General features: G+C 43.0%; 1 protein-coding gene across 4 annotated transcripts in view; it reads left to right on the top strand.

Annotated features, from left to right (window-relative positions):
• CACNA1E (calcium voltage-gated channel subunit alpha1 E) overlaps window positions 1-25,838 on the top strand; it is a 332,987-nt gene that overhangs the window by 272,649 nt on the left and 34,500 nt on the right. For all 4 annotated transcript variants that reach the window (XM_050766055.1, XM_050766034.1, XM_050766044.1 and 1 more), the window contains 11 exons: window positions 4,663-4,759; window positions 7,767-7,927; window positions 8,487-8,624; window positions 9,454-9,655; window positions 10,485-10,649; window positions 11,297-11,407; window positions 15,119-15,202; window positions 15,961-16,086; window positions 19,388-19,453; window positions 24,004-24,095; window positions 24,776-24,941. In XM_050766055.1, the coding sequence (XP_050622012.1) occupies window positions 4,663-4,759; window positions 7,767-7,927; window positions 8,487-8,624; window positions 9,454-9,655; window positions 10,485-10,649; window positions 11,297-11,407; window positions 15,119-15,202; window positions 15,961-16,086; window positions 19,388-19,453; window positions 24,004-24,095; window positions 24,776-24,941 (1,408 nt within the window). The remainder of the gene's footprint in view (window positions 1-4,662; window positions 4,760-7,766; window positions 7,928-8,486; window positions 8,625-9,453; window positions 9,656-10,484; window positions 10,650-11,296; window positions 11,408-15,118; window positions 15,203-15,960; window positions 16,087-19,387; window positions 19,454-24,003; window positions 24,096-24,775; window positions 24,942-25,838) is intronic.

The following is a 25,838-nucleotide window of genomic DNA, read 5'->3' as shown; positions in this document are numbered from 1 at the left end:
CTTGACAATTGAGCTGGAAAATTCTCATCTTTTACTGATGAAACAAGAAAAAAATGTGTCATTTTTTTCTCCTAGAGAGCAGCCAGGAACCTACCAAATAAATAGAAAATAAATGGTAAAATGGGTGGCCCAACTGAGCCCCAATTAAAGTGAGATCAGTGCATCCTAGTGTGTGGAATTGTCCTTAGATTTTAACATTAGAGTCAATTTTTGAACCTGATAGAAATTTAATTAATTAGGCAGTGTAAAAACATCTGATGATAATTTAGTATCAGAGACTAGCAAAGTATTACCGAACAATTACATTTAAATGATTTGTAAAATGCACGTGAATTATTTCCAAAACAATGTGCCTCAATTAAGGTACTTGAAGAGCTCATCCTTTTAGTTTAGTGAAATGTCTTCCTTGCGATCTTGTTGGCTTTGATAATGGCTTAAATCACTCTTGTATATGTGGATTTGGGAGCAGTACTTTGGTCTAGTCCCTGTGTAAATTATATTTTAACTAATGGGGACTAAATTGTTGAGGCTTTTCTTGACTCCAGGGCCTTTGTTATTCAGTACTCTTTTCATTTCAAATGGCAATTTTTAAATCAGTTAAATCTTGCCCCTGGTAACAAAACTGAGGATGAAAGCATAGTTTTCTGCAGCTATTCCAATTTATAGCTTTTCAGTGGCTCCTCTGCAGTAAGAGACCTGATGAAAGATGTGTAGAGCAATGACTAATTTTTTTTTTATTTTACTTTTGGCCTGTGTGTGATTGCTGTCCCTGGCTCAGACCTGTGGGAGTTAGGATGGGACAAATAGCTCCACCCAGTGGTTTGGCAGCCACACTCAGCTGTTAAGATGAGAGTGTACCATTAAGGAACCCTGTTTTCCAAAACAAGGGACAGTGGTGAGTTTGCATTATGCCATGCATTATATGATCTATGTGGTAAGATAATGAATTATACCATGACGTTTTACTAGGATTCTGGGGGAAAATTAATTCAAGAGAGCAAATTACATCCTTTATCCAGGTATGTGGGAAGAGCAGAAAATATTGGGGCCTCCCGCAAAAGATGCGTGTCTATGAGCATGACCTCTGAGAACCTTTTCAGATGCTGCAGGATAGAAAGGTCTCCGAGATGAGGACTTGAGTTAAGCAGAAGGCAGAAGCTTGGGGTGTGTGATCCTAGACCACCTGCCTATATATTGATCTCCCACCCTATTCCTACATCTTAGAGATATGAAAGATTATCCCGTAGTTCTTCCTTAAGACAAATGTAGCCTGGGGAAAGGGAAACCTATGTAGTTATTTTGGTAAACTTTTTAATTGATTTCATTTTTCCTATGGCAGCTTGCAGTTATACTTTTATTTATGTGCTTGTTTACTTGAGGTCTGCCCTACTAGACTAGGTAAGTTTCAAAAGATTGGCAACCTCATTTGGTCACAACTGTATATCCAGTATGCAGAACAGTGCCTGATATATATTAAGGACTGCACAGATGCTTGCTATATGAATGAACAAAGGTGTGTTTGGCTGACCTACCATATGCCCTGTCTTATATGTGAGAAGATGCTGGGGGAGATATTTCTGTCCTCTGAATATTTGGAGGTTATCACATTAAGGATTTAAGGTTTATAAGGCCTTGGGTCTAATTCCCAAGTCATCATTCATTTGTCATTTATAGTGAAAATTAATTTAATTTTGAATATGGGATCATTTGTTGAGTAAAATGACCATTAGAAGTCTTTCCTTGTGACATACAGTAGTGGAACATAGGTTTGCCATACATTGGCAAAAAATAGGAAAGAAAAAAAGTAACCTTTATCAAAATCTGCAACTAAGAACCAAAACCTGAATTATGAACACTTCTTCTTAGCAGTAGGCCAGGACAGGGAATCATGAGATGCAGGTTCACCTATGGTGAACTCACTCAGTGAATGATCTTAGGCAAGGCACTTCCTCCTGGGGCCTCAGTTTCCTTTGCAGTTGGGTAGATTTCAGGGATCTCTTCCAGTTCAGAAATACACTGTGCTGTTTGACAGAACTTTGAACTAAAACCTGCTGGTGCAGAGCCTTAGTGGTTAGGAGCAAGAGCTTTGATCATCATACGTGCTTGGGTTCATGTCCCAGCTCTGCCAACTGATGCCGGGCACTCTACCTCTCTGAATCTCTTCTGTGAAATGGGGATAGTGATTCCTATGTGCTAAAGATAGGAGGTTTAAATAAAGATTTGCACTAAAATTGCTTAGCACAGAGTCTGGCCCAGAATCAATAAATATTCAAAAAATTTAGAAGTTGTCATTACTTCTATCTTGAAGATATTTATGCCCTTACTTATTTTAAATGCCTCACCAATAGAACTGGGATGATTTTTCATCTTCAAACTGCACAGTATGCTCACAATGGACAGGTGGTCATTTAATTTATCAAAAGGCAAACTTTGGTGTGACATCATGATCTTGACAGACAAATGCCTCCCTCCCTTATTTCAGGTTAGTTTAACAGTGATGCTCCTCTGAGCTTCTAAGAGACATCAGTGTGTCTCTCTCTGAGTGGTTGCGTGTCCCTCTTTAGATGACACCCTTTATAAGCATAACCATGCCAGTGTGTGAGAGAATTTCTGGCCCGGAGTGGGCATAGTTCCTCCAGCCTGGTTTCTTATAAATTCACTGGAAACAGAGTTTGTCTGAAGACTACACAAGAAATGAAAGTAAACGCCTGCACTTAGAAAACTGCAGTTAAACCAGACTCCATGGAAATAATGCACAATACCCAGAAGCCTATGTAGAATTGTCACTTGTGCTGGCAGAGGGCCTTCGCCCCTGCAGGCTGGGACAGTGGCCAGGGAGCAAATGGTGTGCTGGCCCTTCCTTTCACAAAGGTGTGGACACTCTAAGTGCCAAGGCTGTGGGTGGGGTCCCTTGGGCCTGTGCTGCTCTGATTCTCTATCATTGTAAGGTTCTCTTTTCTCCCTGAAGTGTTCTGACTGTCTTTCTTCTCTCTACCCCAACCCCACTTTTGTTTTATTTTGATTTTCTACTGCTCTCTGATTGGATCCTCCATAGGAACGCTTTGGGGTAAATATGTTCAATTATCTTTGAAGTAAAAGATACAAGGAATGAGTTGGAGGAGCAAGAAAGTATGGTTGGGAGGAGAGGGGCTCATGCATTGAGAAAAGAGTGATCAGCTTTTATTTATATCCCAGAGACCAAAATCAGGAGTCACCAAGCCTTCTTGGGAAATGATCATTCTTGTTGGTGTGGATATGTATTAGGCTCATATGTTGCCTCTTTTAGGTATGTAGACAGATGAGCCTAATGCGGTGAAATAGTTTGTAAAATATACCAAAGCCTCTGGATGTTAAAGACCATATGAATGCAATGCTTTTGGATTATTTTTATTCAGATCTAGGATTGAATAAAAGTGACTTGTAGGTCATGGCCTGTAATCATTAAGAGAGTCTTAAAATAAACATTCTGGGCAAAGTCAGCATTCCTTGAACTCAATTAAATATCTTTTGGCCTCGCTTCTGTGAAAGAAAGCCCTTGCAGTTCCCACCTGATGTTCTGCACCCCATTTCCTCAGACTGTTGGTGTAAGAGTAATCTGGGTCAACATGAAGAAAGAGACAGAGCCTTACTCCACTATTTGGAGTCTTGTTTTCCACCATTTGTGTGTTTTATAAACGATAATTATTTGAATTCAATGCAAAGGTCTCAGGGGAAGAACAGGGAAGAAAGAGAAATGCAAGTTTATTGTTCATTTTATTCCTAAAAATAAAAAGAGAAACATACTGTCACTATTAGGAGTAAACATTTCCAAGAGGCTGAATAGGGAGGGTCATGAGCTGTAGGGCCAGGATAAAGGTAGGCCGGGCCTGCAGTTTGGGCCTCCCCCAGCCCAGTGACTCTCTGCAGCCTGTGCTAGGTGCACACCGTCTGCAATGGAAGGTACTGCGGGAAAAACCAGCCACACAGAGGTACTGCAGTGTGAGCCAAGGTCCTGGCTAGAAGCCTGCATGACATGCTTTCTCTGGAACACGTGGCCCAGCGAGAGTGTCATGTCTGCCACCACCCTGCCTCACCTTGCTCTCTCCTGCACTAATGAACTGTGCAGTGGTGACAAACCTAGATTAAGTCAAGTGCCCTGATGAGGCTTGCTCTCAACTGTGGGTTCATCAATTCAGCGAATATCATTTGAGAACCTATCATTTAACAAGCACTGGATTTGGCACAGTGGGGATCTGAAGTGGGCTACTGCTCACATTCCCTAGTTGATGTGTCTTCTGTTTTCATTGTGCCAGGGTGGTAATCAGCAGCATTAGACTGGTAGTTAGGGAAGGAAGTGTTTATTAACGTATGTGCATGGATGCCTCTGTGTGCCTATGTGTTCCTCTGTGTGTGTATATATGAGTGTGTATGTGCATGTGTGGGTGTTTATGCATGTGGATGTGTGTTCATGTGTGCACACTGGGAAGTGATTTGAGAATATTCCTGAAGCGTTTTTCGTAGGATGTCCCTGGAGTCAAATCTGACTCAAGTTTCTGGCTTCTTGCCTCCATCTCTCCCATACATCTCTCCCCTTTTAGCCTGTTGTTGCTAATGCCATAGTTTGAATGTCATTTTTATTTCTCCCCCATTCCATATGATTCCCTGGGGGCCTCTCCCCTGCAGAACCAACAAAGGACGGGACATCAAGACCATCAAGTCTCTGCGGGTGCTCCGAGTTCTAAGGCCACTGAAAACCATCAAGCGCTTGCCCAAGCTCAAGGTAGTGTTTACAGAGTTTGTTCCCATCAAATCCCCTTCTCCCGTCTTCTCTCTTTAGCCATGGCTGGCCTGCCTTTGGAGAATTTGTTCTGGGAATATTTCTTTTTCTCACACGGATATTGAAGTTCTTTTCATCTGTCTGAGCTAAAGGTCTTAGTTTCAAAGGAAAATAGCCAACATCCCAAGAAATCTGTAAGAAAGCTTTTCCTTTTAGTTCAGACCCAGTTAGTATCTTCTCTCCAGTGTGATATGTCATCCAAGAGGGAATCCTGTGTGGCTTTGTCCTGGGGCCTCCTATGTCCCCAGTGCAGACCCAGAACACCAGAATGGACGCAACGGGACCCCTCTGTGTGTTGTGGTCTGCGTAGTTTTTAAGGCCGAGTATCCTGGGACATTTTCTTTTTCTTACAGCTCTAGAGGAGAAGAGGCTCTTCTGGCCCCACCCTTTATAATTTTGAGGCACAGATAGGTCAGTAACTTGTCCAAGGACATGCAGTCCATTTTTGGCAGAGGCAGAGAAGAAATGGGGAAGTGAGCTGACATGAATTAAGTTCTTCCTATTGCCAGGATTTTTACTAGGTATCTTACCCAGATTTCTCCTTGTCTAATACTCCACCTGCTCAACTCGCCTGGGGCTCCACTTTCCATGAGCCTTCCTGCCTCTCAGGAAAGCATCATGCGCTCTATTACACAAGTCTGCTAGCCTGTTGAACCCACCTGCCCCACCCCACATACTTTGCTGTTAATAGAAGCTGAGTCTCCATGGGAGGAAAGTTCTTTCTCCCTGAATTCCTATGAATGTCAGCAAGTCACTGCCAGGGAGAGGAACAGAGCTCCTGGTTTCCAGCCCCAAAGTCTTTCTGCTGCTCAGTCCACACAGCCAGCCAAGCCCCATCTTCAGGGGCTACACCAGAATACTTTCCAGCAAGCAGACTCAATTCCCTAACTTCTGCATCGCATGGAATCATGCAGTGCTTCTCAAGGTGTGGGTCATAGGCCACCTGCATCAGGATCACCTGGGTACTCCTTAAAATCCAGATTGCTGGCCACAACACAACAGAGCCAGAATCCCTGTGGGAGGGGCTTGGAGTGCGCCTCTTAAACCGGCTTCCCAGGTGACTCTTAGAATATAGTGTAGTTTGAGAACTCCTGTCAACATTAAAAAGATCCCACGTGAGTGCCAGGCTCAGCTCTAGGACTTAGGAGCTATATGACCTAGGGCAAATTACTTATTCTTTGACTTTCTTTCACATGGGAAATGAGGACACCTTGTAACTCATACATCTGTGGTGTGGAGAAAATGAACTGATCTGAGTGGTCCCTGTTAGAAAACTCAACAGTTCCTCTGGAATGCCTGGGCCTGCTCTCCCAAGCCTGCCACAGGGGACAGAGCTTGGGGAGGGCTCTTGTGCATTTGACTCTCCCTTGCTTCTCAATTCCCACTTCCTACTGGATTCTCATCACCTCTGATACTCTTTGCCCACCCCGACCCCAAACCTCCTTCAGGCCTCATAGCACTGCTTCCCTTTCAGCCATTTGGCTCTGCAGAGAGGTGGCAAAACTAACTAGGTTCATGAAACAGAAGAAAAGTCACTTCTGAGAGGCCCTGATGTGACTGAAACCTGGCTACGTTTCAGAGCCCAGGGGCCCTGGCCCACCGCATGGGTTCCCAGAGAGAGACACCCATGCTCCCAAGGAAGTGGCCTGGCCGACTGCTGTCCTCCCTGGCTACCCCGCTTTGCCCCTGGAGGAGGCACTTGCACAATGTCAGCTGTTTATTACTACCTTCCTGCCCAATAATGGCCCAGTTCAGCACCTGCCCATAAATACTCATTGGGTTGTGCCTCACACCCCACAGTGTGCTGCCTGGGGCCCTGACCCTTATCAGTGTTGTCAGTGATCCTGCAGGGCAGGATTCAGTGGGCCTCAAGGAGAGTGCAGACAAGCTTGATGAGATTAGTTAATAGGCCAGAGAAAGCACCCTGCAACCTTGCTTAATTCTGTTAAATTAGAAAGGGCTAGTTCCTCGCTCTGCAGCTCCATAACCTGAGGGAGACGTAGGTGGCTCTGACGATTCCACAAGGCTGCCTGTCACTCACATTCCCTGCAGTGTTGAACTAATTAAACCAGCAGTGCTTCACCCAGTGCTGCAGAGAAGCAACTGCACAAATGCAGCACCACTGTGGGGCTAGATTATCCTGTGAGCTAAACCTAAAACCTAGAAAATAACCTAAAAATGGCCTGAAATGTGTTGAATTCCCATGTAACTCCTCACAGCTTAGGGCATAGAGTGGAGGTCACTGGAGGTCTGTCGCCTTTTAACTGAAGTGTAAGTCCCTGGTTCTATCTACCCAGTCTCGCCATCTCTAACAGAAGGTGTGTATTGGTCTTTCCCACTTTCCTTCTATTGGTCTTCATCCCCAATGCAGCCACCATAACTAGAGAACATTTACATGAAGTACTGAATATAATCACAAATGTATGAACTTGCTATGAAATATTAGTGAAATGAACAAAGATGATAGTGTATTATTACCTGATCCTTTTAGAAAGGTAAGGAGAAAATAATACATAATCAGTATATAATTCGAATCTAAGAATGTCACCAAATAAAGCACAAGCTATTTAAAGACTAAAATGGGCTAAATGATCTCAAAGATCCCTTCCAGCAATACACTTCTATGCTTCACACTAAGTGGAGTACCCGTACCAGGAACCCACAGAGGACCACATTCCTTGCTTGATATCATCAGATTTCTACTGCGTTGGGTCTACATTCGGTTTCAGAACATGTGTTCCCATTTTAGGTGGTAGGTCTTTGCAGTCATAACCAGCTTAGAAGCCAGCCCTTAATCTCATGAGCGACGCCTCACCTCTTAGCAGGAAATTCTATCCTGGGACAACTTCTTAGTGGGGCTTGGTGGTGGTGGTGTGGCCCAGCTCAGCTCTAGGCAAGTGTGCAGACCATCACAGGGTTCACACAGCAGGGCTCTTTGCTCTATCCACAGGCTGTCTTCGACTGCGTGGTGACCTCCTTGAAGAATGTCTTCAACATACTTATTGTCTACAAGCTTTTCATGTTCATCTTTGCTGTCATCGCAGTTCAGCTCTTCAAGGGAAAGTTCTTTTATTGCACGGACAGTTCCAAGGACACAGAGAAGGAGTGCATGTAAGTGCCGCCAGCACATCCCACTTGATTTTGCTGAAGCATGTCCTGATGAGCCCACTCCACCCCCACAGGTCCACCTTCCCTCCTTTCTATCTTACCCATCTCCACGCTTCTTTCAGCAAAAAGACAAAACAGGGAATCAATAAACTTTTTATTGAGTGCCTCTTTTGTGTCAAACATGAAAACTTGAGTGTAAACTGTCTTGTACCATGACATTTTACACTCGAGTTTTCATTTTAAACCCCTATAATGAGCTATTGAAATGAGTTTTATTTGCTTATTATACAAGTGGAAGCTAAGACTCAGAAAGTTAACCTTAAGCAAGTTGCTCAAGGTTACACAGCCACTAGTGAAAGGGTTGGGATTTACTGCCATATCCATTGGGCACCAAATCCCATTTTTGCTCCATGGTAAAAATACGTTCCTTTAATAAAATTCCTTTTCCTTACACATATATGGTGATCATTATTACTCCCAAATTATTGTGGCCTGTAGAATGTGCTGACTCTTCCATGAGCTATAGTGAGGGGTCCCTCTTTCATTTCTGCTCTGGTTTTAGAGGCAACTATGTAGATCATGAGAAAAACAAGATGGAGGTGAAGGGCCGGGAATGGAAGCGCCATGAATTCCACTACGACAACATTATCTGGGCCCTGCTGACCCTCTTCACCGTCTCCACGGGGGAAGGATGGCCTCAGTGAGTGACTGAGTTGGCATGCTTGTATGTGGCTGTGATAGGCCCCCCGGTTGCCTTGAGAAGCTGACTCAAGATGAACAAGGCTCACCCTTTGTTATTGTATCAGGGAAAGTAAGGGGTTTTCAGAAGGTGACACAGGCAGAAAAGAGGAAGAATGAAAATTCTTCAGGCAAAAATGGAGAATCGGGTGAGCAAATCAGGGAAATATTTGAAACTCTTAATGTTTTAGCCAATTATTGAGGAGTTGAGTGGAACCATCTGACTTCTGTGGAACAAATGAGTTTTGAACAGCCCTGTACCCGTAAGGAGAGCTCCTGAGAGCTGTTATAGACAGATTTATCCTCCAGGGGGGCCCAGTACCTGAGAGCCTGAGGATTGAGGGTTAAGAATGAGTTGGCAAAACCCAAAGGCACTTCCTATGATCATGAAGAAGACCACAGAATACAGGTCTTATGCTGCCCATAGCTGAAAGCTAATTTTTCAGAGACTTAGCAATGACTAAGACACCACTTTCTGGTGGCAGCATGTTCTTGTTGGCAGCAAACTGTTAAATGGAAATCTGGGAGTCTCTTTGTATTGAACATGACAACCTAAACTATGAAATTATGTCCCTCTGTTGCTTAGGAGTCGAGTGCATGATGGAACGGGGGCTAGAAAGAGAAGCGGATTGTTGATAGCAGGATATGACACTTGGGTTTGGACTCAAAAAACTTAATGGAGGATCTGCAAAGTCAAAGAAGTCAGATAAAATATTATAATAGGTGGCATATCTCCTAATGAAGCCAAGACTGTCATCCACCATCTGTGCCCTCTTGTTCTGTCCCCACAGAGTTCTGCAGCACTCTGTAGATGTGACAGAGGAAGACCGAGGCCCAAGCCGCAGCAACCGCATGGAGATGTCTATCTTTTATGTGGTCTACTTTGTGGTCTTCCCTTTCTTCTTTGTCAATATCTTTGTGGCTCTCATCATCATCACCTTCCAGGAGCAAGGGGATAAGATGATGGAGGAGTGCAGCCTGGAGAAGAATGAGGTAACAACAATTGGTCTAAAGTGGGAGGCAGCAGGGGCTCCAGAAAGGATTCTTGGGCCAGCAGTGTAAGAAAGGAGGACTGCATTTTCTTAACTTGATTAAGAATTATAGAGAGAAGATGAGAAAAGTAATTATTCAGCCATTAAATAAACATTTTCCAAGCACTGTTTAAGACCTGTGTATGAGGCACAGAGATCTGGAAGATGTGTAAGATGTTTATGATGCAGTCATTACCTTTGTGTATGCATAGTCTAGAAAACAAAGATGTGTGGCACAATGATAATATCAGATATCTGCTTATCTGGCTGCTGTGACCTTCCATGCCATGTATTTGCTGTAAGGGCAGGGAATGTGTCTTATCACAGCTTTTCCAGCAACAAGCATAGTTCTGGCACATTGTAAGGTTTCAAAAGCTTTTTTTGAAATTTCTTTCCTTTTTTTTTTTTTTTTTTTTTTAACAATGGAACTGAACTAGAAACGTTAGGGACTGTAAGAAATGTGACAGAAAGTGCTGTAGAAATACATAGGTAGGTAGATCTTTACTTCTGACTAAGGGCACCAAGGAAGGCTTCCTGCCTAAATAGCTCAGCCACATGCTGTGTAAAGGACTTTTTAAATAATCATGAAGTCTCTACTCCACGTGACAACACCTCCTTCAAGGTGATGCCTTGTCTGTAGTTTTGTCTAGGTGACCCCAGTTGCCATCTTTACTTGCCCAGCCCTGCCCTTTTTCCCATTCACTGCCCTCCTCTTCTGAGCATGGAACAGAGCCTGCCATGCTAGATCTATGGGATCTGAGGTTGTGCGAATAACCATGACTTTCTTGCAGAGGGCGTGCATCGACTTCGCCATCAGCGCCAAACCTCTCACCCGCTACATGCCGCAGAACAGGCACACCTTCCAGTACCGCGTGTGGCACTTTGTGGTGTCTCCGTCCTTCGAATACACCATTATGGCCATGATCGCCTTGAATACCGTCGTGCTGATGATGAAGGTGAGAGGAGAGAGGCACAAGAGCCGGCTGAGCCCCAGCGATGGTTCCCTCCCACGGCAAGTGGGAAGACACCCCAACATCCCAGCCCGTCACTGCTTTACCTACTTTTCCATCATGGAATCCTTTTGTGATCTGTATTTTGTTCAACAACCCAACCTCTGGGGCTTTGGGGGTCCACTGAGCAAAATGCAGTGCAGCCTATAGTAGCCATCCAGGGGCTCCCAAGACCTGAGATGGCAATGGGAAGCAGCTTCAGACAAGGGTGGGAAAATCAGGAGACAGAGATCCATCATCATGGGGTCTGAAGAAGCCTTGGAGTACTCAGAGAGGCTCATCCTGTTTAATACTAAATGACTAACTCCAGTAACTAACTCTAGAAAATGTTTCTCCTCTGCCCACCCTCATCTCTAGGAAGACTGGCCATTTTGCTGTTAAGTCTGGTGGAGTGTGGGTCTGTGTTTTCCTTTGTTTTGTTGGGTAGAATATGTGGTTCTCCCCCCCAGCACTCGAAGTCCATCTCTCCTCCTGTACTGCGTACCAGAGTCTCCTACAGGGCAGGAATGAGAGATGGCCAACCTCGGTGACATGTATTCCCCCTCTTACCTTAAGGCTGTGATTCTTTCTCTCTTCTTTTCTCTTCCTGGCAGTATTACTCTGCTCCCTGTACCTATGAGCTGGCCCTGAAGTATCTGAATATCGCCTTCACCATGGTGTTTTCCCTGGAATGCGTCCTGAAGGTCATCGCTTTTGGCTTTTTGGTATGTCGCTGAATCCTTCCCAGCACTGGGCGTGTCTCTTTCTGTTGGGTGCTTTCCCAGCCTTTGTTGAAAGGGAGGTGGTTACTGCTATTTCAGAAATCACCCACCTAGATGTGGGCTCGTTTTGACTGCTCAGTAAACTGCCATAGAGACAAGATGTGTGAGGAAGTTGGGAGAAAGGGCAAAGGAAGCCACATCCCAGGTTCATGCTTATGGGGCTATCAGCCCTGGTCCTGTGAAATTCTGTCAGCAGTCCAGAGGCGGCCATCATTGGGTTTTACTAGAACTACAATTTATGTGTAGATGAAGGAGCAAGCCAAAGATTGGACTAATAAACTTCGAGTGCTTATTTACTGGTAAAAGGTATAAGAGCTTTATAACACAAATGGGAAAATACCTATCGCTGTTAGCCTCAAACATAGCAAATAATAGATTTTACCTATTAGTCCTTCTGCCATTAGTAACATGAAGAATAGTTTCTGCCAAAGAAAATAGGTGTTTATTACTTATGCCTATAAAGGTTAATGGCCTTTAAGAGGTGTGTGTGTGTGTGTGTGTGTGTAGTGCAACGGGAAGGATTCTGGAATTAAGTCTGAGGAGGTTTGGGGATGATGAATTTTTCTGCTAGGAGCCCTCTTTTTTCTTCTCCTCAACTACTATTAATAATTATAATGTTTGGCAAATTCTTGCATCTGTTCTCAAGAGTGTTAAGAAAACCTAGCCCTTTGCTTCAGTGTCCTATAAACAAGATAATCCCGTTGGCCACCCTCCCCCCACCTTGCTTCAGTGTATACAGTGAGTTCAGTGGGATGCAAGCCCACGTGACAGCTGTTTCACACTTACTTAGGGTGTGAGCTACCATTTCAAATTACATGGGTATGTGGCTTTCCCTGCAAGAAGGAGAACTTTGCTCATTATCTGAATAAGTGTTTGTCTGGTAGCAGCTTTAACAGAGGCTCTGGGCTGGGTTCAATAATTGTGAGAGTTGATTACCGGGGCTGCTTTTGGTCTCCCAGCGGGTTCTTTGAAAAACCATTAATTTGATCATTTTGGGTGGAGAGTTTAAGGGAACCAATTGCAGTTGGCTGCATTGTGTTTGCCTGGCTCCCTTTTGAGTGTTTTGAGACTTGGGGAAATAAAAAAGTAAAAGAAACTACTACCAACAAAGATGCCTTTATAATACAGTCTAGCCCTGAGCAGGGGGAGTTGACCGAGAGGGAGACACAAGCACCACAACAGGGAAAGTTTTTCTGTGCATATTGATTACTTGTATGTGGTATTGACATTGTCTGTGACTTCAGACCCATTATGTGTCTAATTATGGTGAATGCTGAATATATACTCACAGCCTTAACTAGACTCGGCCCTTGAAGCCTGCATCCTTCCCACCCTACCTCCATGTTTTCGTTCAAGGTCTAGAGGGATTTTCACTCTATAAAAGGTACCACTAATTCTGATAAGTCCTTACATTGTTAAAGCACTCTAAGCCTTCAGAATATCGTAATATATACTATTTCATTAGATCTTCTCAGTGACTCTGAAATAGGCATGGCAGATGTCACTATCATAATTGCCATTATTATTGTTGTTTTAAATGAGGAAATTGAAGTTCAGAAAAATTGTATAGCTTCCTGAAGATTACATAATGACAGGCAATAGAATTGCAAGGCAAAATGGGAAAAAAAAAGGAAAGGAAAAAGAAAAAGAGGGTAAGATGTAACAAAAATTGTTTGGTTATCAAGTACCAAATGCTTTACATATTGTTTTTCTCTCCATAACAATATATTAGATAAGCATTCTTATTTTTGCCTTTTTATGGATCAGCTGGAGCTCAGAAAGGTTGAATACTTTGGCAAGATTAGTAAGAGGTAGGGCTAGGATTCAGACCCTGTTCTTTCTAACTTCAAAGCTCACAATAATCTACTAGTCTACACTACATTGTACTATTCTATACCATACACCACAGTGTGCTAGTCTATACCACAGCATGCTATTCTGTGTTGTAAAGCATTGTTAACTGGAATCCAGAGCTTCTGGTCCTCTGAGACTTAGATCCATGCACCAATATTTAGAAAGAATTAAAACCAAGAATTAGGAAGTTCACCCCAGGTGGGACAATAGGAGAGCCCTGAGAATTGAGGAATTCAGCTACTTAATTTAGCTCCACCACTGATAGACTAAATATTCTAATGGAAAGTGAATTTATGAAACTCTGTGCTTCAGTCTCTCCACATGCCCCATAAGTACATGTGGCTTTGGAATAAGGCCTCTCTCAGCCTCATTTTCTCGTACATAAAATGAGGATAACAGTAGCTACCTTATGGCCTTAGCTACTTTGTTGTATGTATCCAATTAAGTGATATTCATAGCCTTCTGAGTGGATGTTCATTAAATATAACTTCTCTCTCTCTCCACACTCCTTTTCTCTCTTTATTGGGTATTTTTCCCCCCTCTTGCCAACTTTTCCATTCAGGATTCTATGAACATGGGGTATTTGTCACTCCCTGCCTCTAGGATCCATGAGAGGAATAAATGAGTTGAAAGACTGCCAAAGGCCTGGCCTAGTGTCTGGCTCATGTCGTAGGAATTCGATGATGCTAGTTGTGAGGCTGGGATGGAGTATACTTCTGCAGTGCTCTGACAGTCTCTTGTTTTTTATGCCAATGATAGGATAAAATAATCCATTGTCCTGTGATCTTGCTGAGGATATCAATTACAGGTGTTTGAAATTTTCTTCTCCTTGTACTTTCTCTGTCTCCTCTGAATTTCTGCATTCTGTTGATTTTAATCTCTGTTTTCTGTGTTACAGACTGCCCTTATATGTCCCAGGGGCAAGCAAGTGAATTGTTTTTGAGATTCAAGTATCCTTTTTGTTTGTTTGTTTTTAAAGGAACACAGTCTAAGGTCTGTGTTCATCTGAGCCTAGGAGATGGATGCATAGTCCACCCTCTCCTGTTAAATGGAGTGTTATCTGATTGGTGGATTTTCCAGGCCTTTTATATCTCCTTCAGCTCACTCATTTTATTACTGCTTCCTTGTACTTAGTTACATCTCCTCAAAAGGTATAACAGCAGAGAAAAAGGGGAAACATGAAGTCTATTCATCCTATTACCAATCAGTAGTTGGTTTGAAAAGGCTCAATGGAGTTAGAAGGAGATTTTTGGCACATCTGTAACCTTTAATCACTTACCACTTGTGTGACTTTTGTTGATAGTTGAAAGTCAGACTGTATTTTCTAGGGCACTTGATGCAATAGAGATAATTTAAAAGCTATAGCTGTATGACCATGGCGATGGTTTCACAGGTATAGACGTTTCCCCAAACCAATCAAGATATATGCCTTAAATATGGATAGCTTTTTATTTGTCAATCATGCCTCCATAGAGGTTTCAAAATACATAAATATTTGTTAAAAATGAAAATTGAAAAAACCTTTTTTTTTACATATGAGCTTTTGGTGACAGTTTCAAAAATAAAGTCTTCAAATAGTGATGGAACTGCTTTCCAAATGAGAAATTCCCAGATTAGTAAAGGAGAAATGGCATCTCTGGTTAGAAATGGGAAACCGAAGCCAAAGTAAGAGTGAACTTATGCATGAATTGACAAGTTTTATTTCCAAGTGACAAACAAAGTTATATAATGAAAGATGTCTTTTCTCCTCTTTTTTTCTTTCCTTTTTCTGATGTTCCTATGACTGAATTCATTTGGCAGAACTATTTCCGAGACACCTGGAATATCTTTGACTTCATCACCGTGATTGGCAGTATAACAGAAATTATCCTGACAGACAGCAAGGTGAATCGCCTATAAGATCCACGTCTCTAAGCTTGGTCCTGGAGTAGCATTTTTAAGACTCCTCTGTACATTGAGTCCATTTTTAACCCACCAGAGCAAATGTGTACCCCTCTAAGTGTTGGGAATTTACTCCCTCACTGCTCGGCATTAGCCAGGGAATGCAAACTTGGTAGTGGCACTGGATCTCCGGGAAGGCTTTGTTGATCTGCATGACTCAGGCAGCAGACCTCTAATGGGGTAGGTGGAATAGACGGTGTCAGAAGAGAGCTAGTATGCGTAGCATTCCAGCTAGTATGCGTAGATTCTCAAAGGAGGCACAGTATCTTTGCCCTCAAAGTTCATAGACCTGTATTTTTTCCATAAACTTGTTATTTCTAAAGACGACTTGGAGAGCTCATGGTAACTGTCTTTGAATATCAGAGGGCCAACGTGTGCTAGAGGGGTTCCCACATCTGCTCTTTTTGGCATCTAAGTGCAGACTTCAGACCACTCAGTAGAAGATTAGGGAGGCTAGTTTTGTGAGCAGGGTACCCTTCTCAGGTACATCCTTTACCCTTCTACCTGGGGATAGAGAGCAGGCATGGGAAGGCTTAGGAGATAGGCCTCACTGGCCAGCCCATCAGCTGGAATTGGGGTTAACAAAGACAGAGACTGTGTCCCATTTATTGGAATGAGGGATAAATACACAAATACTAGTGCTTAGATTTTTCTAAATGACCATAATGTTCCTAATTATATGTTTCCTTTTGGTCCACCAGCTGGTGAACACCAGTGGCTTCAATATGAGCTTTCTGAAGCTCTTCCGAGCTGCCCGCCTCATAAAGCTTCTGCGTCAGGGCTATACCATACGCATTTTGCTGTGGACCTTTGTGCAGTCCTTTAAGGTAAGAGGTACCAGCAAATCCTCTCTGAGGGTTGTCATATCAGACAGCACAGCCAGGCAACACTGGCGTCATTACCCGAGTCCCTTCACCTCTGGGAAGCTGAAGCTAGTAGAACGGGTGTTTGTTAGAAGCAGTCAGTAAATACTGCAATTCTTAGTTACAGCACAGCTTGGCTTGACTGGAATCAGCTTATGTCTACTGGATAGAATCTCATTTTAGAAAAACACCTTGACTTTGTGACTCAGGCATCCTCTCTGTCTGCTGAGGCAGGAGACACGTTTTATAAGATGTGCTTTGTCCCTAGAGATTCCAGACAGTCCTGAGTAACCCCATCCATGTAAAGAGCCAATTGTCTGTAGTCAGATGTCCTCTGCATTTTCAGGGACTTTGGGTGTTTTTATTTCACATGAAAGTTTTTCAAAGGACTCACTGAGTTTTGTTTCATAGAGAGATGATTCATATTTAGCCCCACCTTTGTCTTCATCAGCATTTATTTCCTGAGGCACTGAACACAGGGTATACTAATGGTCACCTCTGTGTCCTACAAATAAATAGGGACATCTGGGCAGGTTAATACGCTGTGTTTCCTTTGAACAGTCTAGTGGAGCTGTACAGTGGTGTATATATAATAAATAAAAGTAAAAAATTGACAGCTGAGACCCAAACTTTCAGTAAAAGTTTCCTAAACATACTTAAATATCTTTGGGCTCTAGCAAGTACTATAAATTAGTTGTTGTTAAGCTTTGGGGGGTGGGGGCCTAAATGTTGTTCAAATGCCTGTTCTTACTAAAATGAGTTTTCCAGTGAATGTGTTTAAAAATAAACTGGATGGAATCAAGTGATTCAAAGATGAGAAATTATGAATTCACCAAATTGACTTTATTTTAATTATTTATACAGTTTAATTAAAAATTAAGCTAAAGATTGGGAGGCCGAGACGGGCAGATCATGAGGTCAGGAGATCGAGACCATCCTGGCTAACACGGTGAAACCCCGTCTCTACTAAAAAAAAAAATACAAAAAACTAGCCAGGTGAGGTGGCAGGTGCCTGTAGTCCCAGCTACTTGGGAGGCTGAGGCAGGAGAATGGCGTAAATCCGGGAGGCGGAGCTTGCAGTGAGCTGAGATCCGGCCACTGCACTCCAGCCTGGGCGACAGAGCGAGACTCCGTCTCAAAAAAAAAAAAAAAAAAAAATTAAGCCAAAGAAGGCAAGCCAGTGAACTCGTGGTTTCTCATCACTTGGAAAAGGATTTCTCCCCACATCCATCATTACTGATTTACTTCCTCACCGAGGACCTGGGATTTTGAGATATGAGATCAATTTGAAGGATGCTCTGGCTCCTAGGAGCGACCTTGACATTTTTATCATATCCAGAACAATTGTTTGGCATAATGACCCCACGGAGGCCTCACCTCAATGAAAACTATTTTTCTAAAACTAGATATGGAGAGAAATCTAAAACCTTAGCAAGAATTTTCTGAGTCTCAGGTGATTTTGGATTTAGAATTGGAAACACAAGATGCTTTTAAAAACTTTTTTTTTAGAGTATTGCCCAACAAACTTCAGTTGTTAGTCTCTTAAGAAATATGTGTCATCCTGTCATATTTTCACAATTACCAAGTCTCTGAGAAACCATATACTATTGAGAGCAAAGATAATATTGTCAAAATTTTCTTGATGGCCAAATGGTTGGCTTATTCCAGCAAATACTACAGAGAACAGAGAAGACAGGTGAGTTTGCCTCCAGGTGACACTGTGTTATAGATAGATGTTTCCTTTTCAGAACAGTTCTGGGACACAGTATAGAAGTTTGATTTTTAAAAGTCAGATTAGCAAAGGCTGCCTCTGCAAATAGAAAGCAGAGAGCCACACGATATAAACAGCATCGACATTGCCTATACCTCCCCCACCCTCCCCTAAACAGCATCCAGTTTTCTACATCTGACCCCTATTCTACAGTTCTTACCTCTTTTTCCTTATTTTGTGTTAGAATGTATAAACATGACAAGAAAGGAAAACGGAATGAATCTTTGCTTTTCTCCCTAAGTTGGGAGTAGGGAGAGAGAAACTAGGGACTAGAGTGGAGACAGTAGAATAAGGGTAGAAGGTGAAGATGAAAGGCAGCAGCACTGCAGGCACAAGAAACCCTGTCTCCTTCCTCCTGGCTTTCTGTAGAGGAGGTCCACATTGCCCGTCAAAGTGCAGCCAACCCCCATCACAGAGCCTAGGAATCAACACTTCCTCGGAGAGGGAATTCTCCCACCCGCTTTCAGTCGCATTTTAATTTTAGCCTCTATTCAAGTTGTAAATAGTCTCATAGGGCTCTTCATTTTGTTAGTGCTGTTGAAAAGCTCTGCCCTGTTCATGTAGTCTGAAAGCCTCAATTGATCTCCTGGGATTCATGGTGTGCACAATCAAGACAGGGTGGAGACTCCTCATAGCACTGTCTGCCAGGGAGCTTAGTGGGTGGTAAAGAAGAGGGACTTCTCTGGCAGCACTGAGATCAACACAAAATTACAGCGTCCCACTCTGGCCCCAAATCCAAACTGTCCTATGTCTGCATCCTCCTCCAGCACCAAGGCCAGTTCCCTGCCTCACATCTCCTTGCCTTGACCCTCACCTCTAAACCTGGAATGTTATCCCAAAGTGGCAGTAAGCATGCACAGTATGGAATTTTGTGCTACATGGCTTCATGGCAGAGTTTTTTGGTGGCTAACTTACCAGGCTTTTACATGAAACATAGTAAAACGTCAGGAGGCTTAAACACTGGGAAATGACATTTCATCAGAAAATGAAAGAGCCTTCTGGGAACTTAAAAACAAGTGAGTCCCCAGTCATTTCACTTTGATTCCAGAGTCTTCACTATGGGTGCCACTTTGGGTATGGGAGTGGGAGGGGGTAATACAGGGATTTGGAAGCCAAAGCTAGGTGCTTCGTATTTAATTTACATCACAATTGCTAGGTTATTAATTTTCTGCATAGCAAGTGGGATGAACCCCAAGTCCAAGAAGTTTTCCCAGCTTTCCTTCTAGATATGGGCTATACTTATGGGTGAGTAAATCTTCCTGATAGAAGTAAATTTTAAGCTTCCCTTTGGCCAACTGTTTACCTATCTGTCAGAGGACAAGGATGCCTGAGAAAGTATTGCACCTCAAAACAGAACAACCTCAGGGAATAGAGAGTCCCAGTCTCTGTTTGCATTAGCCTCCAGGCAAGATCCTGTACTGCCAGTGACTGCAGGTTGTTAAGCCTGGGTGCTGCCTTTCTTTGATTAATGTCTTATCTCTGCTTTCCTTCCAGGCCCTCCCTTACGTCTGCCTTTTAATTGCCATGCTTTTCTTCATTTATGCCATCATTGGGATGCAGGTGAGCTGGTAAAACAAGGGCCCGGTGGGGGACAGCTGTTACCCAGATAATCTCTGGCTTAGCAACCAAGACCTGAAGATGCTTTGAACCCCTTCTTGCCTAAGGGTGCTCCCGTGAGGTCTTGTCACAATGTGACCTTGGGAATTTCACATGTGCAGCGGCTCCCCATTTAGCTTGCCTAAGTATTCAGGGTAGTCTGGTACAAGGGCTTCATCTCAGGTTGTCAGATCATGGTGCTAATTCATAAGCAGCTAGGCTTCTGTGGTGACAGCAATGGAACTAAAGCAAAGATGACACTTTTGTTCTTAGCCAGAAAGATCCCCCAGGAGACTAAGAAGTGGGAGCTCATGTCAATCTATTTCTCAGGATATCTGGTATTTTGACTTGGCCTAAAAGGTCAGATGTTAGTTCTTCCTGTATATGGTGACACCAAATCACCACATATAGTCATGGCTGTCTTGTAGAGTCTTATACTTACACAGTCTTGACTGGCTCCCTAAGACACATCACTGTGAACAACTCATGGAGTTCCTGGCAGCCCGCTCATTCCTAGGGAGACTCAAGGGCCACATTCCAGCTAATAAGGCCATGCAACTTGCTGGACAGTTCCCTTGTTTTCCCACCCCAGGTGTTTATGCAGGTAGCCAGAGGCCTGCTAAGCAGAAGAAGCCAAAGGACCTTTCAAAGATGATGGTTGTTCATGGTGGGTGAACTCCTACTGTAAATAACCAGCAGCACATCCATGAACCTATCTGGTTGGAGACACAGGCTTTCTGCTTGTCTCCAGAAGACTAACTGGAGATATTGTGACTAGATCCCAGCAAAGAACTTCAGCTATGTGACAGCCTCCAGCAGTCAGGCAGTCTGGCTGCCTTGGGCCTGCCGGCTGCCTTTCCAACTGTGTTGCCACCTGGAGCTGCTGCTGGAGTGTCCCAGCCTTGCTGCGTCTGCAGCCTTTTCCAGAGCCTTTCTGAAATGTCTCTTCCTTTCGCTCTTCTCTCTTGCCTGTACTTCTTGGTTTCATTCTTTAACTCTATTACTGGAGAAATTTGTTCTCTAAAAATACAATAGAATGTCAAGTGTCAAAATGTGTGAGACTTGGTTGAGAAGTCGTGAGTTCTCCTTCACTGAGGATATTTCAGTAGGAATTTAATGATCATGTTGGCAGTGTTGGAAATAGAATTCCTGCTGAAGTTTCAGATTGGCTTGGTAACGCCCATGAAGTCCTGTCTAACTCCAGTATATTTCACTCTGGAATTAAAATATTCTTGAAGAGCCAAATGAAAGCTTGATTTAAATTATTTTTTCAAAATTTATTTTTTTGATATATAATTGTAGATATTTTTGGGGTACATGTGATATTTTGATGCTTGTATATAATGTGTAATGATCAAATCAGGGTAATTGCGTTATCCATCACCTCAAACATTTATAATTCTTCTTGTCTGGTTATCATTAAGTTCTTTTTGCCTATGCTCAAAATAGTTCTTACCCCTTTTCATCTTCAAACAAAATAAGCTAGAATAATACCATCTCCAGTACTGATCTGGTATGAATACTGTTGATTCTGATAATGGCGATAATGCTATTTACCATTATTTAAATTCCTTGGTGTACAAGACACTGTACTAAATGTATGCATAGAGAGAAAGAGAGTGAAGGGGGAGAAAGGGAGAGAGTGAAAGGAAGACAGAGCGAGCATCCCCAGGCAAGACATATGACTAATGTTTTTGAGTAACATGAAAACGTTTATAGGTAGGTTTCATTGTCTCCACTAATGTTTAGTGTAGTTAAGTAACTTATAACACGCTTAAGTTCTCAGACAGTAAGTGAAAGAGGTGAGTTGTAAGATCACAAGTATTTATTTTTACCCTCTAGTTGGAGGTAGAAGTTGTTCAGTTATGAAATGGTAGTCTTCACAGTAACTGTGCAGTCTAACATCTTATTCCCCTCAGATTTCTTTCCAAAAGATAAGAGCACTATGTCCATTCCACAGAGACATGAATGACATTTCTGCTATGACTTGCTTTGAGCTGGCCATCCCCATCCTGGTCTGTGACAGAAATACAGCACCAAGCACAAAGCAGATACCTGAGCTTGTTGCTAGAGAGACTGTTTCTAATATAGTCACAAAAAAACTGAGGGATCTATACAAATAAACACAAGGGCAGAGACAAGCTTTTGTAAAAATATTAATAGAAACAAGGTATATCTGAGAAAAACCATTATTATTCCAAACTTTCAAAAGCACCTTGGAAAAAGGGACCTTTGCAGAAGAATCAGAAGTTAGAAAGGAGGAGTAACTGGCTGGGAATCAGAAAGAGCCCTGTAGCTACATGGTGTTAGGAAGTGGGATTGTCAGCCTTAGCTTCTTCACCGACCAACTGTGTGAACTTATTAAAGTCATAGTATCTCTCTTCACCTTAACTCCCTCACCAGTACAGTGGAGGTGTTGGTTAAAGACCTTCGCAAGTATCTTCTAGTTCTAAAGTTCTGTAATCCCAAGTGAAATTAATTTAAATCTATACTCTCGTGAGATTTTTCTATGGGGCCTCAGCATCCCTTCTTTCTTTTCCATACCCTATTGATGGAGGTTTAAGTTAGTGACAAGGACTAAGTGAAAAGTGAGAAAAAAAAGTACAAAAAAATTTAAGACCACCTTCACAATAAATACATGTTTTTGACTTAAATTTTGTTTTGTTTTGTTTGTTTTGTTTTTGTGTGTGTGTTTTTTTAAAGACGAGGTCTCACTGTGTTGCCCAGGCTTGTCTTGAACTCCTGGGCTCAAGCAGTCCTCTCACCTCAGCCCCTCAAATTGCTGGGATTACAGGTGTGAGCCACCATGCCCAGCTTGACTTAAATTATCTTAGATTCAAAATAGCTTTGGTTTACTGGACTATTACACACATACTTTGTGCAAAATCACAGTGTGCCCTCCAGTTAGTTTGTGATTGGATAGAGGTGTTTGAGAAAATAATAATGAATTCAACTCATGATACTTCCAGGAGTGTCATAGGGAAAAAAAGACACTGTAAGTTGTATGTCTGATGAATCAAGGATAAATCGTGAATTCTGAACCAAGAGGGTGAAAAGAAAGAAGAGGGCAGGAAATGTGAACAGGGCAAGGATAAATGTCAGTGCCCTCCTGGGGGTATCCAGAGTTAATTAGATTTGATTGCTTGGGTGGGATTTTTTACATGCTACTATTTGTCTCTTTGGAGCCCTCTAGCTTCTCCTCTTTCCATTCTTCTCTGCTGCTGCCTCACTTGCCACCTCCATTCTCCCTGAGAGATAAGTAGTATTTGGGTTTTGAAAAACAGCATTGAGAACAAATTCCCAGAGCAGGTGTCAGTGGGAGTTACTTGAGCAAAATAGCTGGGGGCAGAGATTGTTCCTCAATTGCACATTCTAAAAACTGTGAGGGGGAAAATGTGTTCCATTTAGTACACATTGGATAAACTGAAGCATGTTCAATGCAGGCTGAAAATTGTCTCAGATGACTGGAAAAGTAACCCAGTAAGTCCTCGATTGTCCCAACATTGACTTGTGAGAATAGATTCTGATACCCGAAATGTGATTGGGGAAGAAGAGTACATGTGTGAAAGCCTCCTTTTCATCTGAAGAGTGGAGGGGTTGACCTTGGCTCCAGGCAGCCCTGTGTCTGGGAGTTCATCACTACTCAGTCTCTGTGGATAAAGATCTCTGAGTGTTCACAGTGATCACATTCTAAGCTCAGTAGCCAGCAGCAGATCAGCAAATCTCACTCTGTCACTCAGAATCTGCCCAAAGCCATTTTTTGTTTTCATTTTCAAAGTGTCCAGGTGGCCTGACTTTCCCCATCCTATTGGCCTGGACTTCATTTTAGATCCTGCATAAATGTTTCCTTTTGGATGGGATTTGGGTCTGTTGGATGATACATGTGGACATACGTAGTTATATGCACATGGATATATGCGTGTTCATTCTCATGGATTCTACATTAATGACAGACCTTCTAAGATGTGACTCAATGGATAGAAACATATCTAAGGAAGAGAGAGATGCCACTCTCTTATCTGATCTGCTTGTAAATTCCAGGGTAGCATCTCCCCAAGCCATAAATGATGTCTTCTTGCAAATCCAAATGCTCCCATCATGACTACCTGAGACAGGAAGAGAGGGGTAACTCCTTCCATGCACTCCTGCTGTGAGATAATGTCTTTGACACACTGCTTGAGTACCATGGTGACAGGTACCATGGAAATAAAAGACCAGATTAAGTGTGGGAGGAACTATGTACAGGCAGAATGACTTCGAAAGAGCCTGCATTCTACGTTACGCTGGGACCTTGCTGCACGGGTCCCCTTTGCTGCACTAGAGCAGTGGAGGATAATTATTCTTGCATATCAGCCCAAGAGCACAGTGTCCAGCAGCTCTCTGGGTCTGAGTTGTCTGCTTCAGGGGCAGGTCATCAGGAAGAGCCATGTACGTGGCTTTGCCAATCCCCATGTGCTGGACACATCACACAGCTTGGTAATGCTCATTGTTTTTCTGTTGTTTCTCTCCTCAAGGTATTTGGAAACATAAAATTAGATGAGGAGAGTCACATCAACCGGCACAACAACTTCCGGAGTTTCTTTGGGTCCCTAATGCTACTCTTCAGGTACCTGGATGCATAACTGTCATAGCTGGAGTTCTCCTGATGGGGGGAGAGAGAATCAGTCTACCTCTTCGTCCCATTTCCCATTGTATCTTTATTCCACTTCCTTTGCTCCTGTCAGTAGAAGGGGGAATGGGCAATGTCTTTGCCAAACTGCCCCATAACATTAGAAAGTTTCGTCTTGTCTACAGCCATACCACCATGAATGTGCCTGATCTTGTCTGATCTTGGAAGCTAAGCAGAGTTGGGTCTGCTAAATACTTGGGTGGGAGAAAATTTCATCAATGTCTTTGGCTCAGCAGTTAATTTGCAAATTTTAACTTCAACATGGCCTGCAAGGGTTTGGGAGGGGGGAATATCAGGACAGTGTTTGCAGACCAAATTCCACTTAAGGGCCAAAACCTTGGATAGCCAGGTGTATGTGGGGTCTTAGAGAATCCCACAACTAGTAGCAGAGACCCCACAAAAGATGGAAAGGCAGTGGATGTGGTAGCAGAACCCAAAACAGACCTCAATGGGACTCTTTATCTCTGCATGGAAACCACTAGAAGGGAAGAACTGGGTAAAAAGGGAGCCTGTTGGGCCCAGGCAAGAGCAAGGATGGGGGAATTGGGAAAGAGGAACAAGGATGTAATAGGATCTGCAGACCTGTTCCTGCTAACCAAAATGTCTCTTGGGCTCAGGAGTGCCACAGGTGAGGCCTGGCAGGAGATTATGCTGTCATGCCTCGGGGAGAAGGGCTGTGAGCCTGACACCACCGCACCGTCAGGGCAGAACGAGAACGAGCGCTGCGGCACCGATCTGGCCTACGTGTACTTTGTCTCCTTCATCTTCTTCTGCTCCTTCTTGGTGAGCAACATTGTGCTCTTGCCTTGCGATATGGCCCATCCCATCCTACCCCCAACCCTCTGATACACAGACAGGAGATGTTTACTTCAGTGTATGTTTGTACTTCCCTCCCCTCCTATCTCCCTCTCTCCACACCCCCACCATGCACACACTCACACCCAGGCCCAGGTTAAGAACTAGATCGTCCTCTGGAGAACTCTTGGAGATTAGCGTGCCTGTCAGACTCCTGGATGGGTGATTTTCAATGATTAAGAAAAGTCTTTGTTGCTTCTAGGGAAATATTTTTGTGAAAAGGGAAGGTGAGCATATTTCAGTGCACTGAGCTTCATATCAAATCTATGAACACTCAGAGTAAATCCTTTGTCATATCTCAGGTATTTTATCTTATAAGTAGGTCTATGGATATCTTCTCTTTGGGAGATGTTTGAACTGCTTGAGAAAAGGTACCTGAAAATGCAAGGCTATAGCATTGATAAGGGTAGAATGATGATAATGGAATAAATGTGGTTCTCTCTTGACTTGTAATGTTATTCCATTTGGTAGTTGACCAGCTGATAGATGATAAAGAATATGATTGCTTGATTGCTTTGGGTGTTAGTAAATATTGAGTAGTATATGTGGAGCACACCCACCTATAAAGTGGTGAGAAACCCTAGGTGCCTCTTAAGTCTCTTTTGGAGAAAGCATGACTCAGCACACCCACTTCCAGAAACTTCTACCCTGCGTATCAGACAAGCAGTGATAAATAGAATAATAAAAGGGTCAGTTTAGTGTTTCTGGTCACTCTGAAATTCCTCAGCTCAACTTCACTGCTAATGCCACTGGCTATACAAAAACCTAAAACTAAAACAGTGACACCACTGAAAAGTGGTCAATTTCACGACCATGCATCAAAAA

This window comes from Macaca thibetana, chromosome 1 (assembly GCF_024542745.1).
Source record: "Macaca thibetana thibetana isolate TM-01 chromosome 1, ASM2454274v1, whole genome shotgun sequence".
Taxonomy (NCBI): Eukaryota; Metazoa; Chordata; class Mammalia; order Primates; family Cercopithecidae; genus Macaca; species Macaca thibetana.
Note: the sequence above shows the minus strand (reverse complement) of the source record. Positions and strands in the feature narration are given on the sequence as shown.